Consider the following 26,902-nt stretch of genomic DNA (forward strand, 5'->3'; position numbering starts at 1 on the left):
GTTAACTTTTATAACATTTATTTGAGGAAAACTAAAGTTAGTGAAAGGAAACCAATTTTCAGATGAGTGAAATTTATTAAGAGATTTTTTTTTTTCTTCATTTTAGCCCAGTTATGAAAGATTGTCTTCCTTAAATTTTTAATGACCAACATTTGTTGATAAAAGTCGATGGCTGCTTCAAGAACCTAGATGTACGAATTTTCAAATTATTTGACAGAATGACTGTTTTCTCAATTATCACCAATGGTATTTGTTTGAGTAACTATCACATGGGGTTCGTGTTGCTTATTCTTCAGTTTTCTATGTTGTGTGTGCTATTTTTGTCTGTTTGTCTTTTTCATTTTTGGCCATGGCGTTGTCAGTTTATTTTCGATTTATGAGTTTGACTGTCCCTTTGGTATCTTTCGTCCCTCTTTTGTGACTGTTTTCTTAAAACCCTAGCTGCATTTGGCACAACCTTTTTCAACTTTTGATCCTCAGTGCTGTACAATTTTGTACTTTTTTTTACTTTTCGAACTTTTATATCTGGGCGTCACTGGTAAATTTTGTGTGGACGAGGCGCGTTTTTGGCGTATTGAATTTAAAACTTGAAGCCTTCTGTTATCTATTATTCATGTGTTTCTTTGCCTAATACGTTCTCCTATTTATTTGTATTGTAGTCCTGTAATATTTTGTTGTCATTTTAATATGATATTTAACATTGCCATTAAAGTGCGAGGTTTGGCATGCCACAAAACCAGGTTCAACCCACCATTTTTTTCTTTAAAAATGTCCTGCACCAAGTCAGGAAAATGGCCATTGTTATATCATAGTTCGTTTCTGTGTGTGTAACATTTTTTACGTTGTGTTTCCGTTGTGGCGTTTGTTTTATCTTATATTCGAGTGTGAATTCACATTACTGTAAGATGTGTCACGGTACTTTTCTATCCAAAATTCATGTATTTGTTTTTGATGTTATATTTGTTATTCTCAACCTGCCAACTTTTCAAAATGCCCATGGGGGTTTTACGTAAAAGATGGCTATCATAGTCCTAAAAAACCTTTAAGGGGACCTTCAAATACATTTTAATGTTTTTTTTTGGCTTCTTCATACTTTTACAAGCCTAAAGTTATTGAAAATTAATTGTTTTGTTGAAAATTGAGGACAAAATTGCTCTTTCAAAATTTCAATTTGGGAGCCTCTATGGGGGAAATCCCCCGCAAATAGTGACAGTTGGCAGGTGTTTTCTCATCAGATTTTGTCTAATGCTTAGTCCGTTTCTGTGTGTGTTACATTTTAATGTTGTGTCGTTGTTCTCCTCTTATATTTAATGCGTTTCCCTCAGTTTTGGTTTGTTACCCCAATTTTGTTTTTTGTCCATAGATTTACGAGTTTTGAACAGCGGTATACTACCGTTGCCTTTATTTCTCAGTTTCCACCAATGATATGGGTTGAGCAACCATTGTACTGTGAAAATAAAACCTTCTCAAATAAGATATATTGATGAGTTAGCACCTCCTTTTAGAAATTGAAATAGTTATTGAAATGTGGTAAAATTACCAGTGAGGTCAGATGACTTTTAAATATTTAATTCACTCCATGGGCTACATGTATAAAGTGTGCAAATATCCTATCTAGAGCACTTGGGTACTATACTGGATTTAACTTACAGTTGATGCCTGTACCAAGTCAGGAATATGACAGTTGTTATCCATTTGTTTGATGTGTTTGAGCTTTTGATTTTACCAATTTGATTACTGACTTTCTGTTTAGAATTTTCCTTGAAATTTCAGTATTTTTGTGAATTTACTTTTTGATGGTCAGTAAAAAAACAAATCACTTTTAACAAATGAAGATAACAAATATTTTCATGATTATTGAAATATGTATGTACAAAAAATGATTTCAGATGATGGTGACTTACAAATGCATCAATGAAAATGACTAAAATATATGAAATTGCTGTATTTTCCCTTCTTATTTTGCACTTTTAAACTACAAAATCATACAAATTAATCTCATGGCTCTTACAATTGAGCCGTTAGCTATTGACATGATAAAAGGTGAAAATCTGATTGTTTAAAAAATGTCCATTTTTACAGTTATCTATATTTTATTGACTTGAAAAAATCAAGTATAAAGATTAACCCTAAAATGTTACATATAGGTGTCTTATTATATAAAATCATGAAAAAACATGTCTTTTTTATTAAAAAGTAGAGTCCTGTCTCTAAACAGATCAGCTTGTCTGTGAGCTGCCATTTTACAACACCAAATTCTCTCTTCTTTAGACAAACAAACAAATCCTATTAATTATAGATGAAATTGAATCTGAAAAGAAATAAAATATAGAATTTATAAAATTGTCTTAAATGAACAATGACAATAATTTCACTATCTCCTCTAAACACAACAATGACAGATAATGCTTTTCATTCTTTTACAAGTTTCTTTGTTTGAGATGAAATGGTCAACATGCTTTTTGTGGCGTTTTTGCATGATTAATCCTAATTAAGGATGTCTTGAGCGACAGTCTTTCACATCAATTTAAACTAATTGTACCCTATTCTATGAACCAAGTTATGGCAAATTTTTCTTTAGATAATAATTTTCTAAACAAAGAAAGTTTCCCACAGACTGGAAGTCCCCCCACAGTTTATTGATTCTAACCAATTAAATCCTCTCATCTCAATGTTAATGTTTAATTTTAGTGACAAACTCCATGTCTCTTACTTTATTAAAATCGTCAAAATCTTGGGGAAAAAAGATAATTTGCGAAAGAAGTAAAATCCCCAGGGGAGAGTCAGAAGCTGAGACATAAAAATACAAATTTCCAACACCGTTAGTTCAAAAATGATCCCCTATAACCTTTAACTCTCCATGCAACAAATCTGTGATCATTTATAACATCGTGAACATCCTGTAAGACCAGACTTGACAAAAGATCTTGATAATATAATTATAGTAACAGGGTAATACTACCATTAATTTAATTTCGTCCAGCGTAAACATAAAATACAACAACAATCAACTAATGTGTATTAAAACCCCGCCTCGAACATCTGGTCAACAATAGAATTTTTTTTCATCTTTTGCATAAGATAGTATCTATATAAAATAACTAGCAATTTGTTGAACACCTCATGTATAACATTACATTGATAAAAATCATAGCTATGCTGTTACCCATTGGGTAAACTGATCTTATCCCATAATCAAAATGTGTTGCTTTCAATGTTATGTGTTAAAATTACCAAATCAGGCAGATTTTAAATGAATTATTTATAATAAAATTGCTATTATTATTCATTCTTCTTTTTAAAGAGGACAGGGTTGCCATACTTTAATTCTATCAGCATTTTTTTTTTCGGGAGGGGGGGAGGGGGACTGTATTAATATAACTTGAACACAGAATAAAGCAGTTTTGTAAGTTTGTTCCTTCCAGCGTTATAAGAAACATTTCATAACAGAGAATTGCCAAATGGCATTCCATTTAGTGGATTTCCATAACACATAACTTTTTCGTTATGTTTCAAACTACTTTTTTATGTACTAAGATATTCTTTTCGTTATAATTTCTATTCTTTTTCAGGACTTTTTCAAAAGTTTTTTAAAAATTTAAAAATGTTTTGAATCTGATCCTATTTTTCTGGAAACTTGGATGGATTTGATTAAAATTAGCCAATACTAGTTGAGTTGAGGAAAAAAAAAGCAAATAATTATATGTGTACTTTTTGTTAGTTTTTGCTTTTTTCTACAATTTCAAAAATATCATATACTTGGCGTTAGAGGTAAAAATATTGTTGAAACAAGGTTCAGTTATAAATGTGATTTCTTTTGATCTCTCTTAAATTTTCATAAAAATCAGAATAAATCATAAAAATATCATTTTTAATAAATAATTAGATTTGTCTTATTTACATTTAAATAACAAGGTAGTTTATCCAATTGTGATTTTGTATGATTGAATTGTTGCTTTTAAATTACAGGCACATGTTCTTTACAATAGATATCAACTGCAGATAAACGATGTCAAAAAATCATCATTTGATGGAAGAAAGAGTAATAATTCTTTAATCAGTAAATTCAACAAAAATGACTTTAAATCCTACAATAAGAAGAGGACTAATTCTTTGTAGTGTATAACAATAGAACTTGACCATTTGTATCTAATTTATTCTTTTATAAAATCAACACTTTAAACCAATATTTATTCAGCGATCTTCCTATTCAAATAAACATGTTAGATTCTATTGTGCAGAAACATTAACTGATTTAAATAGCAGGTTTGTAATGTGACAGCTAGCATTAAGCATTTTTATCTTTGCATGTTTCTATCTATTATTCGCAACAATTTTTTTATTTGACAGATTTGTCCATCTGTCCATAAATCCTTACAAAAAAAACTTTCATCTGTCCAACTGCACATGTCCTCAGACAACCCTGGTTCTAGAAAACAATTACTTTCAATTTACTTTTTGGTCCTAGATGCTAAAGACACTTTGACATCAACTTATTTCCGAATTGACTTTAAAAAAGACCCAAGATAAAATTGACTGTTTGTTATTCCACTGATTAAGATATAAAAGGGGGGGGGGGGAGAATGAGAACCTTCTAAGCACAAGAATGAACAAGAAATATGTGTAAATATTGAGGAAATAGTTTTTTCTGGATATTTTAATAACATGAAAAGTGGACCAGTCATTAAATAATAAAAGTTCTTTGGACTTTTTAGTCCATCTTTTAGCATCTGCACATAGAAATGAAATTAAGATGTGATATAAATATCAATGAGACACGACTCCAACAATGTCAGGAACATGAAAATAGGTCAACATACTGTTTTATTATTGAAACATTTAGTGCCCAGAAACCTTCAAATACTACAAGAAAATGCATTCTTATCAATTTCTTATAAACCAGACTGATCACTTGTTTTTGTCATGCAACAAAAATACAAATTTGCTTTTTAATTTTTAAGAGTTAAAAATAAATAAGATTTTGATTGGGAGAAACTTGAATGTCACATTATATAAACATTTCACAATGAAAAATAGTATGGTAGAAAGTTATAAACAGTTATTTCCTACAGGATAGAATAATTTGATATAAAATATCAAAGTTCACCACTGGTCATCCCAACAATCTAACAACAGATGTGGGTACTAGTAACATCTCTAATTACTCAGATCATATTCTAAATAAAATCACCATTTTCATATTAAGATAATAACTTTTCTGCATCAAATGATTATATTTAAACCAATCAAATTAATCCATAAATATAAAAATTCTGACCAAATGGTCACTTTCTATAGCCAAATGACCAGTTGACCCTTTATTTTAATATTCAGCAGGTGGTCATCTGTTGACCATTGTCCAGAGCTAACTGGACCTGAGTGACCAGGGTTATTTTAGGACAAACTGACCACAGACAGGTTATTTTAGGATAAAAGATGGCCTCAACTGACCAATGGTCAGTACAGTAAGATACTACCTGGTCAGCCAGGTGTATCCTCAAATGACCACCAATTTGGTCAATTAAGTTCATGTCAAAAAGTCTAGTTCTTTTGTTTGGATATTCAAAATGAACCACTAGCAGAAACTCACTGCAGCTAAACTAAAATTGAAAATACCTAACACACCAATATATATATATATCATATCCTATATGGGTTATAAATTGCAAAATACTTGATGGAAAGGAAAAATTTATTTGATAAAAATTTCATATACCTTGTAATTAATGCGGGTTTTACTTTTCAACACCTGTATTTTTCAAGACTTTCAAAGAATCATATCTTAAAAATACTCTAGGGAAAACATCTGGAAATTCTTTTTTATACTAAATTTTTTTTTTTTTTAAATGTTGAGCATTAACTTTATCTATCACAGATTTCTATGAAAAATCCAGATATACCTTTTCTAAATTAAGTTATTGTTTTTGATAAATTATTTTTCATTTGAACTCTTCAACCAAACACCAAATATGAGGATTAAATCATAAACTTCATTTGATCAATGAAATATTAATAGATGTATGATTTAAGTGTCCTTACAGTGAACCGGTCAAGCAGTCTGAGCAACTGTTGTACTGACCACAACAATGGTTAGCAATGGTCATCCACATGGTCAACCATAAAGGGAAGAAACAGTCAATCTTGATAATTGTTTTTATGTTTCTACAAGACAATGCCAGTTGGTTTGTTTTCTGCAAGTTTTTCATAAATTTCATAATAACTGCTTTTGTTTAGGTTATCTTTATCAAATCATTAGAATCGTTGAAAATAAAGAAAAAGGCCAAAAATTTCCTCAATTAACAAAATAAATAAGACAGTCTCAATCAATAGTGTCTTGTTTGTTCAGTTCCTTATTTTCAGAATAACATCTTCTGTAATTTGTAATTAATGCATAGACATGCAACAAAATGTAACAAAATAATGACATAAGTTCTCTTTTCCTATTTTGTCTTTTCGTTTTAAAAGCTTCTAAAACTAATCTCTAAAAAAAATGTGACAATAACACCGACAGACGATTGGATGTGTCCTTTGTCTGCCGTGATGTGATAAACCTTAATCTGATATTTCTACATCACCACCCCTCTTATCATAATTATAACTTTCACTGAAATCGTCTGTAACAGTCCATTCTTCTAAGAACAATGGAAGTGTGTATTCTGAAGAAAAAATTCTTTACTGACTGATCAAACAATTAAAATCCATGATTCAAGGGCGTGATTCACCCGGATTACACTTCTTTAAGATGTCAAAAGACCCATACAAAAAAAAGCTGCTATATTACCATACAATAGAAATTTGGCTTTTATAATTTGTCTGACGTTATGAGATTTTGTTATAATGCATGAGAGGAACACGCTCCCCTGTTATAATTGAACGTTGGAATCTGTTGCCCAGGGGGTTCTTCAAGCCAAATAAATGTAGAACTCTTTAATATTAACGATTAAATAACAGAATGTTAGTTCCAAGTGGTAGAGATTCACAGTTTTCTCAAAATTTCTTCATTATTTCGTTATTAAATCTTAATGCTTTATGGTAATATGAGACTGGTATCTCTTTGTTCCTTGTTGATGAATATTTGGTAAGGAATTTGATTTAAATTGACAAAACTACTTTAGAGCTATATTATCATGAGATGGAATCACAAATTCAAATCATTTTTCCAGATGTCTGATGTTCAAAATTTTTTACACTTTTTATACAATGACAAATAATTTACACAATTTATGGTTTTTTTCTCATAAAATTATGATTTTTCTTTTTGATACAATGTTTAATTTTATGTTAAGATATTCATATTTCAAAGTTAAATGATTTCATTATGTAATTTGAAAAACCAGATGCTCCGCAGGGCGCAGCTTTATACGACCGCAGAGGTCGAACCCTGAACAATTGAGGCAAGTATGGACACAACATTTAAGCTTGATAGAGCTCTGAATTTGGATTGTGATTAAATAGTTTACACAGGTTTCACACAGAATGAATGCGGTCTAAGAAATTAAACTTAAAAACTTAAAAATTTTAAATTGGACATTTACATATTATGGTCCAATATCCAAAATCTAAATACATGGTTAGATTCAGCATATCATAGAACCCCAAGATTTCAAATTTTTGATGAAATCAAATAATGTTTAATTTTAGACCCTTTACACTTCAAGGTGTACCAATTTGATAATCGGGTCAAATATTAAAAACTAAATACATGGTTAGATTGAGCATATTGAAGAACCCCATATATTCAATTTTTGCAATACAAGATGGCGGCAGGTAGTGGCGGACTTAAAATTGCTCTCCTTATTTTTGGATTTTTTGCACGTTTACAGCCAGAGAAATCCCACCGTTCAGATCTCAATGAGGTAAAAGCCGAAAATCTAGGTTTCTACGCCTGTTCACAAACTTCAAGGGAGAATGAATTAGACTTTGTCATCCAAATATTTTGTCCTAGCCAACTCGACTACTCACAACATGGCCGACCAGAAAAAATTTCACTTGAACATAGGAAGATCAAAAGTTCATCAAAATTCTGTTTTATATTAACAATTTTACTATGTGGTGATATTAACATCAATCCAGGGCCTATCAAACACCCCCTGTACAGATTGCAAAAAATCAGTGAGGTCAAACCAAAAGGCCTTTCAATGTGATTTTTGCGACAACTGGACACACCTTAAATGTACAAACATCTCAAGTACACAATATCACATATTATCAACATCAGATGATACATTTTATTGCTATGGATGCAGCCAGCGACTTCCAAACTTTACGGAATCGTTTTTTAATGACACCTTTAGCCAGAGCTGTAGTACCAGTTTTAACCTATCCGGGAGTTCACAAAATGGGTCAATTAATATTGTAAACAGTGACTCGGGAGATGAACATCATGATATATTTGCACGAAGGAAACACCCTGATACATTTTCATGTGCATACCTTAATATCAACAGCCTAAGGTACAAATTCTGTTCCATTAAAGAACTTCTACGTAAAAACACTGTAGATATGCTGATTATAGCAGAAACAAAAATAGATGACTCTTTTCCAGACGCTCTATTTAAAGTCGATAATTTCCACTTCTGGAGGAAAAACCGAACATCTCATGGCGGTGGTCTTGTTATGTATGTTAGATCCGACATAGCATGCGACAGAAAAGACAAATTTGAACTTAAATTTACTGAATCAATTATGGTAGAAATGCATATTAATAATAGAAAATGGTTAATTGCAGGACTTTATAGACCTCCTTCAATAACAGATGATAATTTTAAAAATGAGTTTATATGTACATGTGATAAATTATCAACCATGTATGATAATTTTCTTCTACTTGGTGACTTAAATTATAACATGCTCTCCCAGAAAAAATGTACCCCCCTAAATGATATCTGTGATATTTTTGATTTCACAAATTTGGTAAAAAACCCAACTTGTTTTACAAAACATGCCCCTGCCACATTAAATGATGTTATTCTTACAAACCAACCAACTTATTGTCAAAATATTTTAAATTTCAACTGTGGTTTGAGTGATGTTCATAACATTATTTCCACTCAAATTAAAGGCAAACTACCAAAAATGAATAAAGGTTTCATAAATTACAGAAGTTTCAAACACTTTGATCAGGAACTTTTTTTGACAGATTTAAATGGAAAAAACTTAACTGATATAATAGAAAAATCAGCAGATGTAAATACAGCATATGACACATTTGAAACTACTTTCATGGAGGTTATAGACAAACACATACCTATGAAAAAAAAAAAGAAAGCCATCAACAAACCAGCACCATTCATGAATCAAACTTTACGAAGGGAAATATATAAAAAAAGAATGGCATACAACAAATATCAAAATTTTAAAAATAAAACAAATTGGGAATGCTACAGAAAACAAAGAAATCTAGTAAATAAAATTAAAAAGAAATCCATCAGAAACTATTTCATGGAAAGATGCATAGGAGGTCCTAACAGCAAAGGTTCACATTTTTCAAAAGACCTAATCCTTTGTGAAGAAAATAAGATAATTAACAATCAAAATGAAGTTGCTGAATTATTTAAGAATTTTTTTATAAATGTTGCCAAAGATATCGGATCAATAGATACTGTAATAGATGAACATCATCCAAGTATTAAAATAATAAAAGAAAATAAACCAGAAAAAGAAGAACTAAATTTTAGCCCAGTAAATTCAGAGTTTGTTAAAAAACAAATCAATAAAATTAACATCAAAAAGGCAACAGGAAAAGATGGAATCTCTTCAAAAATACTAAAATTATCCGAATCTAAAATATCCAATCCAATTTCTAAACTAATAAATAAATCATTTGAATCAGCTGTTTTCCCAGACAAATTAAAAGAAGCACAAGTAATACCCCTGCATAAAAAAATCAAACACCCTTGATAAAGGAAACTATAGACCTGTAAGTATATTGCACATGATTTCAAAACTTTTTGAGAGGTCTATAGAAAATCAACTAGTTGAATACTTTAATTCATTTTTCCACATTTTTCTGTCAGCTTTTCGAAAAGGATATGGATGCCAAACCGCTTTATTAAAAATAATTGAAGATTGGAAAAAGGCTTTAGATCAGAATAAATATGTAGCAGCTATATTAATGGACTTGTCCAAGGCTTTTGACTGCCTACCCCATGACCTCCTCCTACTAAAATTAAAATCCTATGGGGTTTCCGCCTCATCTCTTAAACTTTTGGAAAGCTATTTAACTAATAGAAAACAGTGTGTTAAAGTAGGTACTAATTCAAGCTATTGGCAAACAATGTTTAAAGGGGTGCCACAAGGGTCAATATTAGGGCCAACATTATTTAATATTTTTTAAATGACATTTTCTATTTTATTCATAAAAGTGAACTCTATAATTATGCAGATGACAACACCCTCTCATACGCAGATAACGATTTAGATAAATTAATTAAAACTTTAGAAGATGAAAGTAAAATTTTGATAAACTGGTTCTCAATAAATAAAATGAAAGCAAATCCAGAAAAATTTCAAGCAATAGCTGTAGGTAAAAAAACTAAAGACAAAAACCAAAAATTTAAATTAGAAGGTAATGAAATAGAGTTTGAAGATAACGTTAAACTTCTAGGTGTAACAATAGATTTTATACTAAATTTCAATGAACATGTCTCTATAATATGTAAAAAAGCATCCAAACAATTAAATGTATTAAAAGAATAGGTAAACACCTGACTAAACTCGGAAAATTAACAATTTATTATTCTTTCATAATGTCCAACTTTAACTACTGCCCACTAGTTTGGCACTTTTGTGGTGAGGTAAATGCAAAAAAGATAGAGAAAATTCAAGAGAGAGCACTAAGGTTCATCTATGAAGACCATTCAGCAAGTTATGAAGATCTACTCTGCAAATCAAAATTACCATCTTTAAAAATAAGAAGAATGCGATCTTTGGCGATTGAAATTTTCAAAATTATAAATAAAGATTGTCCTGTATATCTCCATGATTTGATTCACTTAAAGGAAAACACTTACTCTTTCAGATACCAGAATACAGCAGATCTACCACATGTAAGAACAACTGCATATGACCTACAATCTTTCAGGTATGCGGGTGCTAGGCTTTGGAATGAGCTGCCAGATGAGCTTCGAAAGCAATCATCTTTAAATCAATTCAAAAACTTGATAAATTCTTGGTCTGGCAGCTCATGCCAATGCTTTGCCTGCAAAACCAGTTAATTTATGTTCATTTTTTTTGGTTTGTTGCTTTAGTTTCAGCATGGCAAATTTATTTTATTATCTTTACTATAGTGCTTCTGCTGCTTTGTGCTAATTTTAGAAACTTTATGTGCTTTTAATGTGCTTTCTATGTGCAAACCATTTTATTTGTGCTTTTGTTTTTATCTCATAATTGCATGTATCAGTATGTGTTTAACATATACGATGCTTAAAGAACTTTTGTGAACTCTTGCTTTATATGTTTAATATTGTGTGCATGACTCGATATGTATGTTTTGTTTTACTTGTTGTTATGTCGGTTTTAAAAGCTCTTCAGAGCTTATGTTTGTAATTGCTTGCTTATACCGACTCTAAATAAAGCTTTATGTCTTATGTCTTATGTCTTTGTTGAAATCAAACAAAGTTTAACTTTTGGACCTTAATGTAGACCAATTTGAAAACGGGACAATACTGTGCAATTGAATATTTCTTGCTATTGCTATTGCGCAAAACTGTGCAATTGAAAATTTCCTGCTATTGCGCAATATTGTGCAATTAGATATTTCTTGCTATTGGGCAATACTGTGCAATTGAAGATTTCTTGCTATTGCACAATACTGTGCAATTGAAGATTTCTTGCTATTGCACAATACTGTGCAATTGAAAATTTCTTGCTATTGCACATTACTGTGCAATTGAAGATTTCTTGCTATTGCGGAATACTGTGCAATTAAAAATTTCTTGCTATTGCACAATACTTAATATAATAATTTTGGACCCCGATTTGGACCAACTTGAAAACTGGGCCCATAATCAACAAGAGCTGTCAAAATGACAGTAAACCAGATTCTTTAACATTTATTTGTGTTCTGGCATTTATCAATATTACAAGGACCAAAACTCCTAAAAAATTTATGATTATCAATATCAAACTTGACTTCCATGTTGTCAACAATAACAACATATAAACTAGATAGAAAATGACCGTCTAGCAGGACAAACTGTGTGCCCTTAATGCATAAAGTAAGAAAAAATTACTAAGTCCACCTACCTAGGATTTTGAAAATATCTAAAAAAATGAATTTAAACTTTCAAGAACCGTAACTCTTGAACGGTAAAAGTCAAAATCGTCATTATTGAACTTGACCTCCATTTTGTTGTCAGTAACAACATATTAAAATTTTAAAAGGTTTGGTTGAACGGTTCATGAGTAAATGCACGGACACAACATTTTTTAAACTTTCAAGAACCGTAACTCCTAAACGGTAAAAGTCAAAATCGTCATTATTGAACTTGACCTCCATTTTGTTGTCAGTAACAACATATTAAAATTTTAAAGGTTTGGTTGACTGGTTCATGAGTAAATGCATGGACACGACATTTTTTAAACTTTCAAGAACCGTAACTCCTGAACGGTAAAAGTAAAAATCGTCATTATTGAACTTGACCTCCGTTATGTTGTCAGTAACAACATTTTAAAATTTTAAAAGGTTTGGTTGAACGGTTCAGGAGTAAATGCATGGACACAACATTTTTTAAACTTTCAAGAACCGTTACTCCTTAACGGTAAAAGTCAAAATCGTCATTATTGAACTTGACCTCCATTTTGTAGTCAGTAACAACATATTAAAATTTTAAAAGGTTTGGTTGACTGGTTCATGAGTAAATGCACGGACACAACATTTTTCAAACTTTCAAGACCCGTAACTCCTGAACGGTAAAAGTAAAAATCGTCATTATTGAACTTGATCTCCGTTATGTTGTCAGTAACAACATATTAAAATTTTAAAAGGTTTGGTTGAACGGTTCATGAGTAAATGCACGGACACAACATTTTTTAAACTTTCAAGAACCGTTACTCCTTAACGGTAAAAGTCAAAATCGTCATTATTGAACTTGACCTCCATTTTGTTGTCAGTAACAACATATTAAAATTTTAAAAGGTTTGGTTGACTGGTTCATGAGTAAATGCACGGACATGACATTTTTTAAACTTTCAAGACCCGTAACTCCTGAACGGTAGAAGTAAAAATCGTCATTATTGAACTTGACTTCCGTTATGTTGTCAGTAACAACATATTAAAATTTTAAAAGGTTTAGTTGAACGGTTCATGAGTAAATGCATGGACACAACATTTTTTAAACTTTCAAGAACCGTAACTCCTGAATGGTAAAAGTCAAAATCGTCATTATTGAACTTGACCTCCATTTTGTTGTCAGTAACAACATATTAAAATTTTAAAAGGTTTGGTTGACTGGTTCATGAGTAAATGCACGGACACGACATTTTTTAAACTTTCAAGAACCGTAACTCCTGAACGGTAAAAGTAAAAATCGTCATTATTGAACTTGACCTCCGTTATGTTATCAGTAACAACATATTAAAATTTTAAAAGGTTTGGTTGAACGGTTCATGAGTAAATGCACGGACACAATATTTTTTAAACTTTCAAGAACCGTAACTCCTGAATGGTAAAAGTCAAAATCGTCATTATTGAACATGACCTCCATTTTGTTGTCAGTAACAACATATTAAAATTTTAAAAGGTTTGGTTGACTGGTTCATGAGTAAATGCACGGACAACATTTGGTTGCTGCCCGCCCGCCCGCCCGCCCGGCCTCCCAACTGCCCGCCGTACATCCCCAAATCAATAACCGACATTTTTGACACAAAAATTCGGTTAAAAATCTAAGTAGAGCATGTTTAGATTCAGCATATCAAAGAACCCCAAGAATTCAATTTTTGTTAAAATCAAGCTTAGTTTAATTTTGTAGACCAATTTGAAAACAGGACCAAAAATTAAGAATCTGAATACACCGTTAGATTTGGCATATCAAAGAACCCCAATAATTCATTTTTTTGATGAAATCAAATAAAGATTAATTTTGGACCAATTTGGTCCCTACTACGTTGGCAATTTTCTCTCTTCTTTAATTTTTTTTCTCATTATTCTCTATTGATTACATTTTAGCACCTCATTCTATATATTCTTTATATTTTGGCCCATTTTTCTGTATAATAGACCAATTATTCTTACTTTCTGTCAATAATTGACATCAATGCTATCATCACCATACCTGTGCTAGAGGTATTGTACTTGTTAAGGTGTTTGATATTGAGAACATTTTATTATATCATATAACAGAATTTTGCATCTGTATGGCACTATACAGATTTGGCCCTGGATAAAATATGTCAACTGTCAAACTGATATCTATTATAGGGATATAAAACGATTTCAAAAATAAATAGACATCTTCCAATTGCTTACTAGAATGGTATTTCAAAATTCTCTGTTTACTGGGATGCTATGGTGCAAGATGATTATTTTTAATATTAAATATTACCGGTATATACTTTTTTTCAATATCACATCTTTATCCACCAGCGATGACACTGATATTATCACAGGCACTGTGCTCAAAGAATTATAATATTGTTGAAAAAGCCATATTTATTGTATAAATTTTATTATATCATAAAAAAAGATTCCTACATCTGTATTACTGTATGGCATGATACTAAATTGGACTTGGATATGCACTAGCAGATATTTTACAACCTATTTGATCTATAGATTCCATAAGGGGAGATAATTGACAAATGATAGATTCTAGGACGGGTTAATTTGAAATCAACGCCACTTGTATCTGCACTAATTAAGATAGATACCTGATTGTCTTTTACTTTAATGGCAATGCCAAATTGTAACTGTAAAAGTTAATAATTTATCATTATCAATCCAAGCCTTTTCACATTTAACTTTTCCAAATCAATAAATCTGGTCATTTTTTTGGCGGAGTTTTGTACATTAATCCCCGTTAACAAGACATGTAGCATCTTCTCTCTTGCACAATCAGGTGATGAATTTTCAATTTTAATGGTTTATGTCCTACTGAGAACAATAAATGATTAAAATTTAAATGAGGTATAAATCTTGGACTGACATCCAACCTGCTGAATTCTCCACTAAAACATGTTGGATTTCACCATAAAGTGTAAAATCTTATGTAGTAAGAAATTTAGATCTATGGTTCAATTCTGATGTTATTGTAACCCTGATGTAACATTGTATATGGCTAATGAAGGTTTAGTAACAGGGTATAAATCTTTAAGTATAGTCCTAACAAAGGGAAGATATACATCCCCAAGAATATAATATATTACTTTAGAGTGTTTGGAATTGCATGTAGGCACAGTAACAACCCACTCACTACCCTACTGTGCTTTACAAAATGTTGTTACAGGACCAGGATATAGAACTTATACGAACTTATGATTTTTTTTCTATATGAATTAATATCAAACCACCATTCCTATTTAAAATATTATTGTGAAGTCTAGATGAATATTAATTATAGGTTAATTTTTGTGGTGAATTGATCATTTTCTACAGATGTAAACATTAAAAAAAATAAGCATTGCTATTTGGTCCTGAAATTTTCTTTTAAATTTCAGCTAATTGAACTTTTGAATGTTATATTTGAGAAAGGACCCTTGGTTACACAGACATGCCCACCTTATAATCATAAAGTGTAAAATACACCGATATGGAAAATAAGGAATGAAAATATTTGTTCAGCCCAATATGATCATTTTAGCAAATTTCATAACTTAATTTTTTTTGTTTTCACTTGTCATTGAGTAACTATACAGATCAACTCTATAATTCTATTACAGTAACTGACCCAATATTTATTCATTAAGAATATCTTTTATCTAGTTAGGATTCATTTATTATTCGTTGGATACCAACTTTCCGGGATTTCGTGGGTATATGTGAACTACGAAATTAAATGTTCAACAAATGACACATTTTCTAAAGACTTGTTTATAGACTTTGGCAAAACCACGAAATTAAAAGTCCACGATATATGCAAGTTTTCCTTCATCAACGAAAAATTGGTGCCCATGAAAATAACTGAATCCACACCAATATGTTTTTTTTCCAATAACTTAAGATTCTTCAAATAGAAAATTTGGTTTTAAGTTTTAAAACTTATGTTTTCATATTTAATCTTCATTCTGAAAAAGAATTAATTGTCTAAAGAAAATTTCATATCTTTAAAAAAACCAAAAAGCAGGAACATTCAACAATAATATATGAAATTTAATTACTCTGGAAAATCCAGTCATTAATTTTGTCATTAAAGTTAAACTACGCAATGCGTCTTGTTTCAATTTGACTTAAATCATCTTTTCCCCCTCATAGGAATGTTTTTATTTGATAACTTTTCTCTCCATACCAATTATCACATTTTGTCATAACCTAAAAATGCAATTAATTTCTGTTGTCCAATGCCGACCCATTACCAATTTGACGACTTAAATGGATAAAGTCTAAAAAAGGATTAATTATTACGTCAAATTAAGACGCGTCGGGAGGAAATTTGTTTATGAAGCTGGACTTTGAGCCAGATGGGGAACAAGTGACTCATTGAATACACAAGTGTCATCTTTGTCATTGTATGCAAATGAGGCTGTCTTCAAATTTTCTTCAAGAAACTTCTATAAAAAACATGTCATTGTTTTAATCCCAGTCTTTTATGTGTCAGACAAAATTAACGCCTTAATGTCTCGAGTCAAATCACAACAATACAACATAACAAAGGAAACTTCCTCAACAATTCTTCCAACGCTAAACAAAATCATTTTCTTAATAAGATGAAATGAGGAATCAATAATAATAATCAAAATTAAATTTGAAAAATTTGTATTATGAATAATAACTTGGGATTTTATTTTTTGCTTCTCTGTTATTTAAATGAAAATAAAACAAATTACAATGAAACTACTCTCAGTCTAGTTATGGAATTGCACGAAAAGCATATTGCAGTTACTGTAGTATTTTTTATTCAATTTTCAGTTGTGTTTTTTCAAATTTAATTTTGGTCATTAATATTGATTCTAATTTGCTGCTAAAATCCTTTACCTGCAAGCTATCTGTTTTTATATTATGTATATTTTTTTATTTTTTTTGTAAATGTTATTTATATTCACTAAAAAGAACTTTTGAAAGAGCTTATGTTTGGAGTGTTATTTGAGAACCAAATCTAACTCAAACTTTCTTATGCCTTTTTGTACAATTATACTATTTTGATTTCCTGTGCAAGATATCTATTTATTATAAATTTTCTCAAACATATGTCGCAATTACAAATCTGAAAGTAGAGCCATGATATTTATCATTTTATAGATATAGGAATATGTGGTATGAGTGCCAATGAGACAACTCTCCATCCAAGTCACAATTTTGTTAGTAAACCATTATAGGTCATGATACGGTTTTCAACACGGAGCCTTGGCTCACACGGAGATATTTATGGCCGATCTATTAAGTGAAAACCCTTTCAGTTTTAATGCTAAATATTTTTTTTATGAATCTTGTTTCCAACTTTTGGTTTACAAGGATTATTCAAATAACACATAAAACGATTTGTTTTCTTTGTGAAATACCACTATTCAGTAAGATATTTAGCCCTTACATAAATCCTAACCCTTAAATATTTATCAAGCTATACTGCTTGTCAAAACTAATGAAACCTGTCACCACAGAATACTGCACAATAAATACCTAGGAATTTATCAAGATGCAGAAAAAGTATTTTGGTTCAATTATATGTTTCAGAGTTTAGTGTGACGTTCATTTTTTGCTGAACTAGTACACATTTTTGTTCAGGGCCCAGCTGAAGCCCGACTCCAGGTGCTGGGTTTTTTTGCTGTATTCAAGCTTTTGGTAGGGTTGTAGTCTTTCTGACACATTCCCTTTTCCATTCTCAATTAAAGAATATTTCCAGTATAGCCTTTTTATTGCAATTATTCCTCCCAGTCACCATGAGACAGTCAACATGTTTTCACATGCATTTAAACAATATACATCAAATCATACTATATGCTTCTCCATTTATAACTTAAAAAGAAATGACATTACATATGGAAAGCAAGAGACTCGCTTGGTTTTTAAGCTTTTATTTCTAGTAAACTTATTGTTTTTACACATATATACGCTCGGCCTTAAGATTTTATTTCTAGTAATCTTATTGTTTTTTACACATATATACGTTCAGCCTTAAGCTTTTATTTCTAGTAATCTTATTGTTTTTACACATATATACTAAGTTTTATTACTGGTCAGTACTTCTGTGTTTTTGCATTGCTGTCCTATTGGCATATACCTAACATCTTTTAATCAAAGAGCTGATTGCTCTGAGTTGGAGGAAGGTGAATAAAAGGTAACTTGAATTAGCATAAAAGCAGCCCCACTAACCCAGCCTGCTTTGTTCCATTATCGTTATGACATATTTTTTTTCTTCAAACATGAATGTGTCATAAGTACATGGATTTCCCATCCGTATAATCATTTTATATGTTCAGTGGAGCGTGAAAATCAGGTAAAATCTTCAATTTGGCAGTAAAATTAGAAAGATCATATCATAAGGAACACATGTGTACTAAGTTTCAAGTTGATTGGATTTCAACTTCATCAAAAACTACCTCGACCATAAACTTTAACCTGAAGCAGGACGGACGGTCAGACCAGAAAACATAATGCCCATAAATGGAGCATGAAAATAGTAAGACTTATTACATACCTGCCAACTTTTGAAAGTTCCCAAGGTTTTTTTTTAAAAGGTTACAATTTTTAGCGAAGTATTTTGCGCGATCTGGATTGTCTAGAAAAAGTGTCATATTTGTATGATGAGCTTACATGCCTTTTTCTTAAGTCTGTTTGCATGATTCTAGTTATTAAATCAGTAGAAAAGATGAACATGTAGCAGACCAGGATTTATTTTCTTGTGTAAGGATATTAAATGCTTGTTGAAATTTCCAATTTTGAATTATTCACAAAGATGGACCTTTAACAAGTTGGGAAAAACACTCCAAATGAGGGTTTCCCAAATGAGGGGAAACCCTCATTGGAAGAACATTACAAACCACTGTAAAAATGAGCACCTTTATATTCATATTATTTGATGAAAGTTTTCTCAAAGAACTATGCATCTATCAAGTATTTAAAAATGGTCAAAACATGTCAAAAGAATTTTATGATGTTTCTAAACTTATATCTTCTTTATCAATTAGACCCCTCATTTAGAAAAGTTGTTCCAAATATAATGAATTTTCCCACTTTTGAGTTAAAAATCTTAAAAATTTTCTTTCTTTTTTTTTCAATAGTAAAATGACCCCTTGTTTTAGGGACAGTCCCTCATTTAAGGGACACCACTCATAATGGGGAAAAGGGGGGTGGGGGTGTGTCCCAACCTGTTTGTGCTTTAAATGATTTAATTGAATACAATAATAATATATGTTACAACAAGTATTATGTCAATGAATTAGTGAAAAAACTACTATTTATTATCTTTATGGTAGTACTGCATCATTGAATTTTGTCAATCAGCCATGCTTTTATCCTGAAGCTGTGTAAAAACCTCCTTGCAGATGAAAATTCACCTGCCATGTTCACGATTTGGTACAACTAGATGAAAACAACACAAGTTCAAAATCTAGCATGTTAGAATAATATTCAGAGAAAACATTTTTGATTGGCTTATTAATTTGATCATGAGAAACACAGAATTTGATTGGATGAACTGATTGTCTTACCTTGGGAACAAAATAAGGAACAATCATATTTTTGTGATGATTTTCACACAAAATCGTGTTTTAGAGGTTTTATACCCTTAATATTAATATTTTTTAATAAATACAAGGACGTATTATACAACGTTCTTGATAAGAGTAAAGAGAATGAACACAGGGCGAATGTACAATATGTGAGAAAGAACTCAGGACGAACAGACCAAGGGTGAACATGTAAACAGGGAGAGTCGACCCGATACCAAATTCACGCATGTGTACTACAAATATATACATTAACCAGGTGCTTAGCAGGGTGCAGCTTTATACAACCCCAGTGGTCAAACCCTGAATAGTTGGAGCAAATTTGGTCACAATATTCAAGCTTGAAACTGTCTGAATTTGGATTGTGGTCAAATTTTTGACCAAATATAGGTTTTTCTCACAATGTAAATGTGGTCAAAGATCTAACAAATCTATTGCACAATACTATGCAATTGAAGATTTCTTCTTTAAACTTTTGAAAACAAGCAGTGTAAGGGAGGCAATCAAGTAATCAAACATAACAGTATTCTTTAAATCTTGATTGCATTACCTCCCTTACACTGCTTTTGAATTGTCCTTTAACCAGAAAAACCCTTGTTTTCCCCTTTTTTATTGATTTCTATTTACTTATACTAAAGTTATTATCCGCAAACCATCCGTCTTCGGACGATGCTGACTTAAAGGTATAAGATAAATAGCTAACTGATGATAGTGCACATATACCAAATGATGATAGACATTGAAAGTGCCTCATGTAAGTGCCTCATGTGATATTAAAGATATTTAACCTAAACAAAACATAAGGCAAGAAAAATCTGTTCAATCGTAATACTTTTCTCTATCATTTGATATTATCCACAGCAAATTTTGGTTCTTACATTTTTTAATTTTGGTTGAAAAACATATGAAGAAATTTTAGAATTTCCTTTAATTGGGGACAACTAACTATAACATGTAGAGGACAGATTAAGGAAAAACTAACAAAAATTAGCACCAATAATTGTTGATTACTCATGACACGACTAGATCTTGATAATTTCAACATCATTGAGCAATTATCTAAAATAGATTTTGCTCCTCCGATAAAATTTAAGCTATATTATTTTACAATAAAAGTAGGCAGGAATAATTATATTTGCTCTTTCTCACTTTTATTTTGATAATATATGGGTAACTTCCTTGTCTTGCAAACTTGTTTGCTTTAAGTTGTATTACATAGGAGACAACTTATAATGATAACACACTGAACAATATTATCTCCCCTTATCAAATTTCAAATTACATAAAAAAAAGTTTAAATTAAAATCTTATGTTTTGATATAGCTACATTCTTCAATGATCAATCATTAGTCATATAAAAAATATTTTTAAAAATATCAATAAACTGTTCCAACTAGCATTTTGCTAATTTATACTGAGAGGTAAGTGTCTTGGTGTCTTGATAAAACGTACTGTAAATTTGGACCACATCTAACAGCTGAGATGTCATTTGTTCTTTTATTGCCTTACCTGCTCAATGCCTGAGGTAAACTTGATATAATAGGACCATATCCAGCAGAATTGTCATAGAGTTCAAATAATGGTGCTGCTACTAATTTGTAATTTCTAGGGACTGCAAACAATGCTGAAATGAACATACATAAAAAATTAAAAACCTGGTAAATGTAAAAGAATTATATAGAAAAACAGAGAGTTCACAACCAAAACAAGTTAAAATCAATGTTGCTCTTAGAAAAATTTGAAATTATCTGATTAAAATCTTATATTATATTTCACAATTTCGTAGTAACAGCCCCAAACTAAAAATTTCTGAACAAACATCGATTAAGGGTCACATCACCAACTTACTGTACAACCTTCAACATTAAAGTCCATAATAGTCTTCCTGGTTTTTAAGAATTTTTCATTAAACATCATAAAGCATACCTTTTCCAGCAAATTTGTATTTATGTTTAAAAGTATGATGAAAAATTAACCAATAACTTCAAGTGCAAGGAAAGTCTCTGCGTTTCTAAATGCAGTCTCTGTGCCGATTGTAGAGAAAATGGTAAGTGTATTCTAATTCAAGCAAATGACTTAAATCTTACCTTTTTCTGGTAACTGTACTAAAAACAATCTTTTGTGTTCTTTTGGCTTTGTTATATGGGCTGGTATGTAGGGATACTGAGAAAAAAAACACCATTAGTATATAAAATAAACTTAAAATAGTTTATACACATTGAGATTACTGAAAAGAAATTTTCACTTTAGAAAAAAAAGACCACTTACAAATACTGTAAAAGAAATCACAAATGGGCAAATCTTATGGTTTTGAATTTTTGAACATTAATGAAGAGCTGTTTCACAAGTAAAGTTCAATATTCATATAATATGCTACATTTAGTTTCTATTTATGTACCTGCAGAGGTTATAAGACAGGGGTAAAAGATACCAGAGGGACAAACAACTCTCAGATCGAAAATAAACTGACAAAGTCATGGCTAAAAATGAAAAAGAAAAACAAATAATAGTACACAAGACACAACATAGAACACTATAGACTTATAAGCAACACGAACCCCACAAAATACTGTTGGAGTTTGTTTTTTTTTTAAATATAACCACCTTCTATTTAAATGTCTTACCTGAGGTGGTTCAAAGTTTGGTCTCCACCAGTTTCCTATCGTATCTTCTATGGCCCACTCCATGGTCCCTCCATCTTGTCTGCCAAGTGTCTGTATACAATATAATTCATATTTAATAGTTATAATTTACCATAGATAATTGAATTATATTCTATCTATAGGTAATATAGGAAAGGTGTACTGACATAAGAGGTCTCTAAACACATTCGCTCCAAATAGAGCTTTAGTTAGTAGATGCCATATCAATTATGTGTATCAGTGGGGAAAAATGTAAAAACATAAGAATATAGTGGATATGCCAATACACATAATTAACAGCGCCTGATGATGTTTCATAGCCTGGACGGTTTTGGTCCAAAACAGACCTTCATCAGAGGCAGAATGGTGGATTAATGGTTGCCCCTATTTATATAGATATGGAAACCATGGTAACCGGCTATTTCAGAGTTAAGCTGCAGTTCAGTTAACCAGCGGTTCAGAGTTAACTGGCGGTTTATAGTTAACCTGCGGTTCAGTTATCTGGCGGATCAGCGTTATTCAGTGGATAAATATGAAATATGTATCTAATTGATATCTAAGTGGGATGTTCCATGGTTACAGCAATCTTTATTTAGCTAATGTGCATACATGTATTACAGTTTGCATTTAAAGTTGGTACGGTAAACATTTGGACATGTTATGGTCATGATGGTAAACATTTTGACATGCTACGGTAAACATTTGACCTGAAGATGTAACCCGAATTTGGGCTTAAGCATTGGGTAAAGGGTGTTTTGATTATTTATGAAGAACATGGTAGTCATTTTGTCTTGGTCTTTGGCTTATGATACACCTAAATATCAAGTCTTGAAATAGTGTTTCATGGTAGTCATGTAGTCTTGATCTTTGGCTTATGATACACCTAAATATCAAGTCTTGAAATAGTACTTCATATCATGCCGTCTTGGTTATTTGCTTATGATACACCTAAATACCAAGTCTTGAAATAGTAATTCATGGTTGTCATGCAGTCTTGATCTTTGGCTTATGGTACACCTAAATATCAAGTATAATCATAGTATTTCATGGTAGTCAAGCAGTCTAGACGTTTTAGCTTGTGATACACCAAAATGTCAAGTCAAAACTATAATATTTTTTCCCACAGAAAATACTTGCAAACTATACATACTGTTCATAATTCCTTTAAATGAACTATTTAAATCTCACATGTATACAACAAGCTTAACAAGACACTTGAAACTTTGTATTTCTTTCATATTTATTTCTACATAAATTTAAATGTATATAACAATCTCAAAAAGACATTGTTCATATTTTTTTTCCAACCATTGTTGTAAAATGTATATATATATAACAAGCTCATCTAAGATCAAATTTTATCATAAATATGGTCCAACTTAATATGTAATTCACCTCTGTAAGTAATCTTTTAAGGCCTTCAACTTGATCTTCACTTGTATTTAATTCACCTCCGGGTCTGCAAAACAAAGGTACTTTATAATCCATTAATACTTGACACACTACACCACAATATCTAAGAGATAACTGTATTGTATTTAACGCTTGGCCTTAGTTTTTATGGTAAAAAATTGAGTTACCTAATGATCCATAGCAGAGCTAGGAAAACGGATATTTGCGACAGTAAAATCAAGTTTTAAAAAGACCAAGCTTAAAATACAATACAGTTATCTCCATTCTAATGCCACATATTAAAATAAATTCCATTTAATAGATAATTTAGCTTAAAATGCCATAAATGAAAATTCAGTGAAACTGTTGCAACTTCTTTGGTATCTTAACAATGTGACGTTATATGTATACTCCCTATGTCAAACATTAACACTAGACGTATTTATAATTGTCGTACCTTTCTAAATTCAGACTGCTTTAAAAGTATTTAAACTTGATAATTATGCAAGAAGTTATTCAATACAAAAGAAATAAACAATGAAACATATTCTATTTCCAGTATACATGTATATCTTATCAATAGTTTGTGTAATATTTGCCAATGTAGGTCAAACAACAATCATTTGACATTCCATTATAACAATTTCAATATTAATCATGTAAATTGAAGCTTCTTCTTCAATAAAAGTTCAATATATAGAGTTATATTGAGTGACAAACTTGAAAAACTTACAATTTGAAGAAAGTTGTACCAAGCTGTAACAGCAGTACATGTGGAAGACCATGCTCATGTACAATTAATACACCCTCAACCGATCGTCTCATACCAATCTTCTCAAAATCTTCCCTCATCCTGGCAAATCTGGCTGGTACAGAACTATCCTTTTCATATAGAGGCTCTTTTGTACCAAATGTGTAGTTAGTTAAAGGATACCTGAAAAAAATATTTAATATATTATTCTCCAATTTCTCATTACTGATAAAAGTTGCAAGGCAGTAAATAATTAACAAATCAGAAATTGGTGAATTATACCTCAATTCAGGTACATGTGTAATTCACATTCTAATACATTCTACTGCAATAGACATCCTTCTACTTAGTTGCATTCCCTTATATACTTTGGTTTTATTTCTAGTTTGTGCTGCATAATAAATTATAATCATGAAGAAGCTTGATAGATACAAGGGATCCACTCCATCTGATTAATGATGTCATAAAGAAGCTAAAAGCATAACTGACAAACTTTTCCATTGAAGGAAATAACTGAAGAGTGGTCTATTAATTCATATCATCAAAACTAGGGATGTCAACAAGTACTCAAGTATTGCTCAACTATTCGGTTTCCTGTTAGAATGTTATTGTTTTCTTAAGTTTAAACAAAAAACATTTTTATTGGGTATAATTTTGTGTTTCCATTTGGTAAATGTGTAACCGAGCGAGTACTTGAGTATCGCTCAATAAATCCAACTTGTATGTTATACTTGATTAGTAAATCTTTACAGAGTTTGACATCCCTTATCAAAACCACATTTTCTTAAGAACTCCAAAGCTGAATATTAACCGGAAAGCCAATAGATATGATCGGAAAACTATATTTTATATGGTGTTATAATGATTTTGACACATGTTTAAGTAAATTGTATATGATTTTTCTAAAAAAAAAAGTCATATTTACGCAATAATTTGTATTTAGCATACATGAAAAATGTATGATAGACCAAACAGTTAATGCAGTTGGTCCATCAATGGTTATTTAAATAAATTAATGAAAAGTACAAGTATAATAGGAAACAAATTTAAAAAAAAGCTTAACATTTTGTTGAAAAGGCAGAGAATTTTGAACTCGTATTATTCCAGGTCAAAATATCCAAAAGCGAGAGATTTTAATCCTGTTCGGGACTGGACTGGCAAGCGGGAGATTTCCGTAATTTTGTTGTTTGTGCTAGAGTCTCCCGCTCTCAACAGGTTGGGAACAAACCCCCTGTATGGTGATTATACCTCTATAGAGGGATAATCCTTCTTTAGAGGGATAAAATTATCCCTCTATAGAGGGGTATTTTTGTTTGCACTGGATTTAAAGCAAATTAGGGCAGAATGGCATTTTCTAGTTATATTGGCTATAATCTCTAGCATTATATGCATCAACATATGCACTTTACTAAAAATTGGGATAACCAGTTTTCTGCTAAAGTGACAAAACTTGCAATCTATTGTAAACCTATCTGAACACCTGATCAACAACAAAAGGAATAGTTGACCTTTAAATTTCATGTTAAATCTAACAATAGAAATTCTGTTCAGTGAGGCATAAGTGAGTAGAATTTACCTGATCGTCACAGCTTTCAATCATGGTGAACAATAGATTTTATATTTAGTCAGATAAGCATCAAACTGGGCATTTGCATATTAAATTAAGTACATCAATTGGTGCATCAACTGTTCCAGGTTACTGCCATAATAAGTAGAGAATGCCATTCTGCCCTATACTGATTTAAATCCAGTCTAAACAAATATATCCCTCTATAGAGGGATAATTTTACCCCTCTATAGAAGGATTATCCCTCTATACAGATATAATTACCATATAGAGGGTTTGTTCCCAACCTGCTCAATATGAGGGTTAGCTAGTATTGTTCATGACCTGATTGAGTTGGGTCTGTGGTTTACGCATTCTTCAAAAGAACTAAAATAACCAGGAACACTTATCCGGAATCATACAGATCCTGTCTTGCTGTTGGAGTGTTGCAGAAAGATCATGAATTTCTGATAGATAAATTAAAAGACACATGAACCTATATGGCTAGAGTGCTTACAAATTGATTGGTCTGTCGAGAGTTATGAGAGGATTTGCAGTGCCATATTTTGGGAAGGATGCGGAATTAGATTGTTTAGGCCAACCGTGGGGAACGCCGTGTGCTCTTCCATGTGACGCCATTGTCAATGTTTTCCTACTTTATTCTGGTTCTTTTTATATTAATTTGAGGCAAATCAGCAACAAAATTACAAACAAGGAACCAGTTATTTTAGAAAAGTGCCCTTCTGGGTCTTT

At 31.1% G+C, this 26,902-nt stretch overlaps 1 protein-coding gene and 1 pseudogene across 1 annotated transcript; one reads left to right on the top strand and one right to left on the bottom strand.

The window, feature by feature from the left end:
• Positions 1-1,841: 1,841 nt before the first annotated feature.
• LOC143078675 (cleavage and polyadenylation specificity factor subunit 5-like) lies at positions 1,842-26,822 on the bottom strand. The gene is made up of 7 exons (XM_076253560.1): positions 26,667-26,822; positions 24,586-24,786; positions 23,856-23,919; positions 22,443-22,532; positions 21,906-21,981; positions 21,328-21,442; positions 1,842-2,311 (listed from the first exon to the last, which is right to left on the bottom strand). Exons 1-7 carry the CDS (start codon positions 26,786-26,788, stop codon positions 2,290-2,292), a joined length of 690 nt encoding a protein of 229 aa, XP_076109675.1. The 5' UTR covers positions 26,789-26,822; the 3' UTR covers positions 1,842-2,289.
• On the top strand, positions 7,758-17,831 carry LOC143081101 (uncharacterized; annotated as a pseudogene).
• Positions 26,823-26,902: the final 80 nt, after the last annotated feature.

This window comes from Mytilus galloprovincialis, chromosome 6, assembly GCF_965363235.1.
Source record: "Mytilus galloprovincialis chromosome 6, xbMytGall1.hap1.1, whole genome shotgun sequence".
NCBI classification, from domain to species: domain Eukaryota; kingdom Metazoa; phylum Mollusca; class Bivalvia; order Mytilida; family Mytilidae; genus Mytilus; species Mytilus galloprovincialis.

Coding starts and splice junctions, on each gene's coding strand:
- LOC143078675 (XM_076253560.1), bottom strand. CDS start 26,788: ATGGCGTCACATGGAAGAGCACACGGCGTTCCCCACGGTTGGCCTAAA. Junction 24,787..26,666: donor CTCGACAGACCAATCAATTT/GTAAGCACTCTA, acceptor TATTTTTTTCAG/GTATCCTTTAACTAACTACA. Junction 21,443..21,905: donor AGTACAGTTACCAGAAAAAG/GTAAGATTTAAG, acceptor TGTTCATTTCAG/CATTGTTTGCAGTCCCTAGA.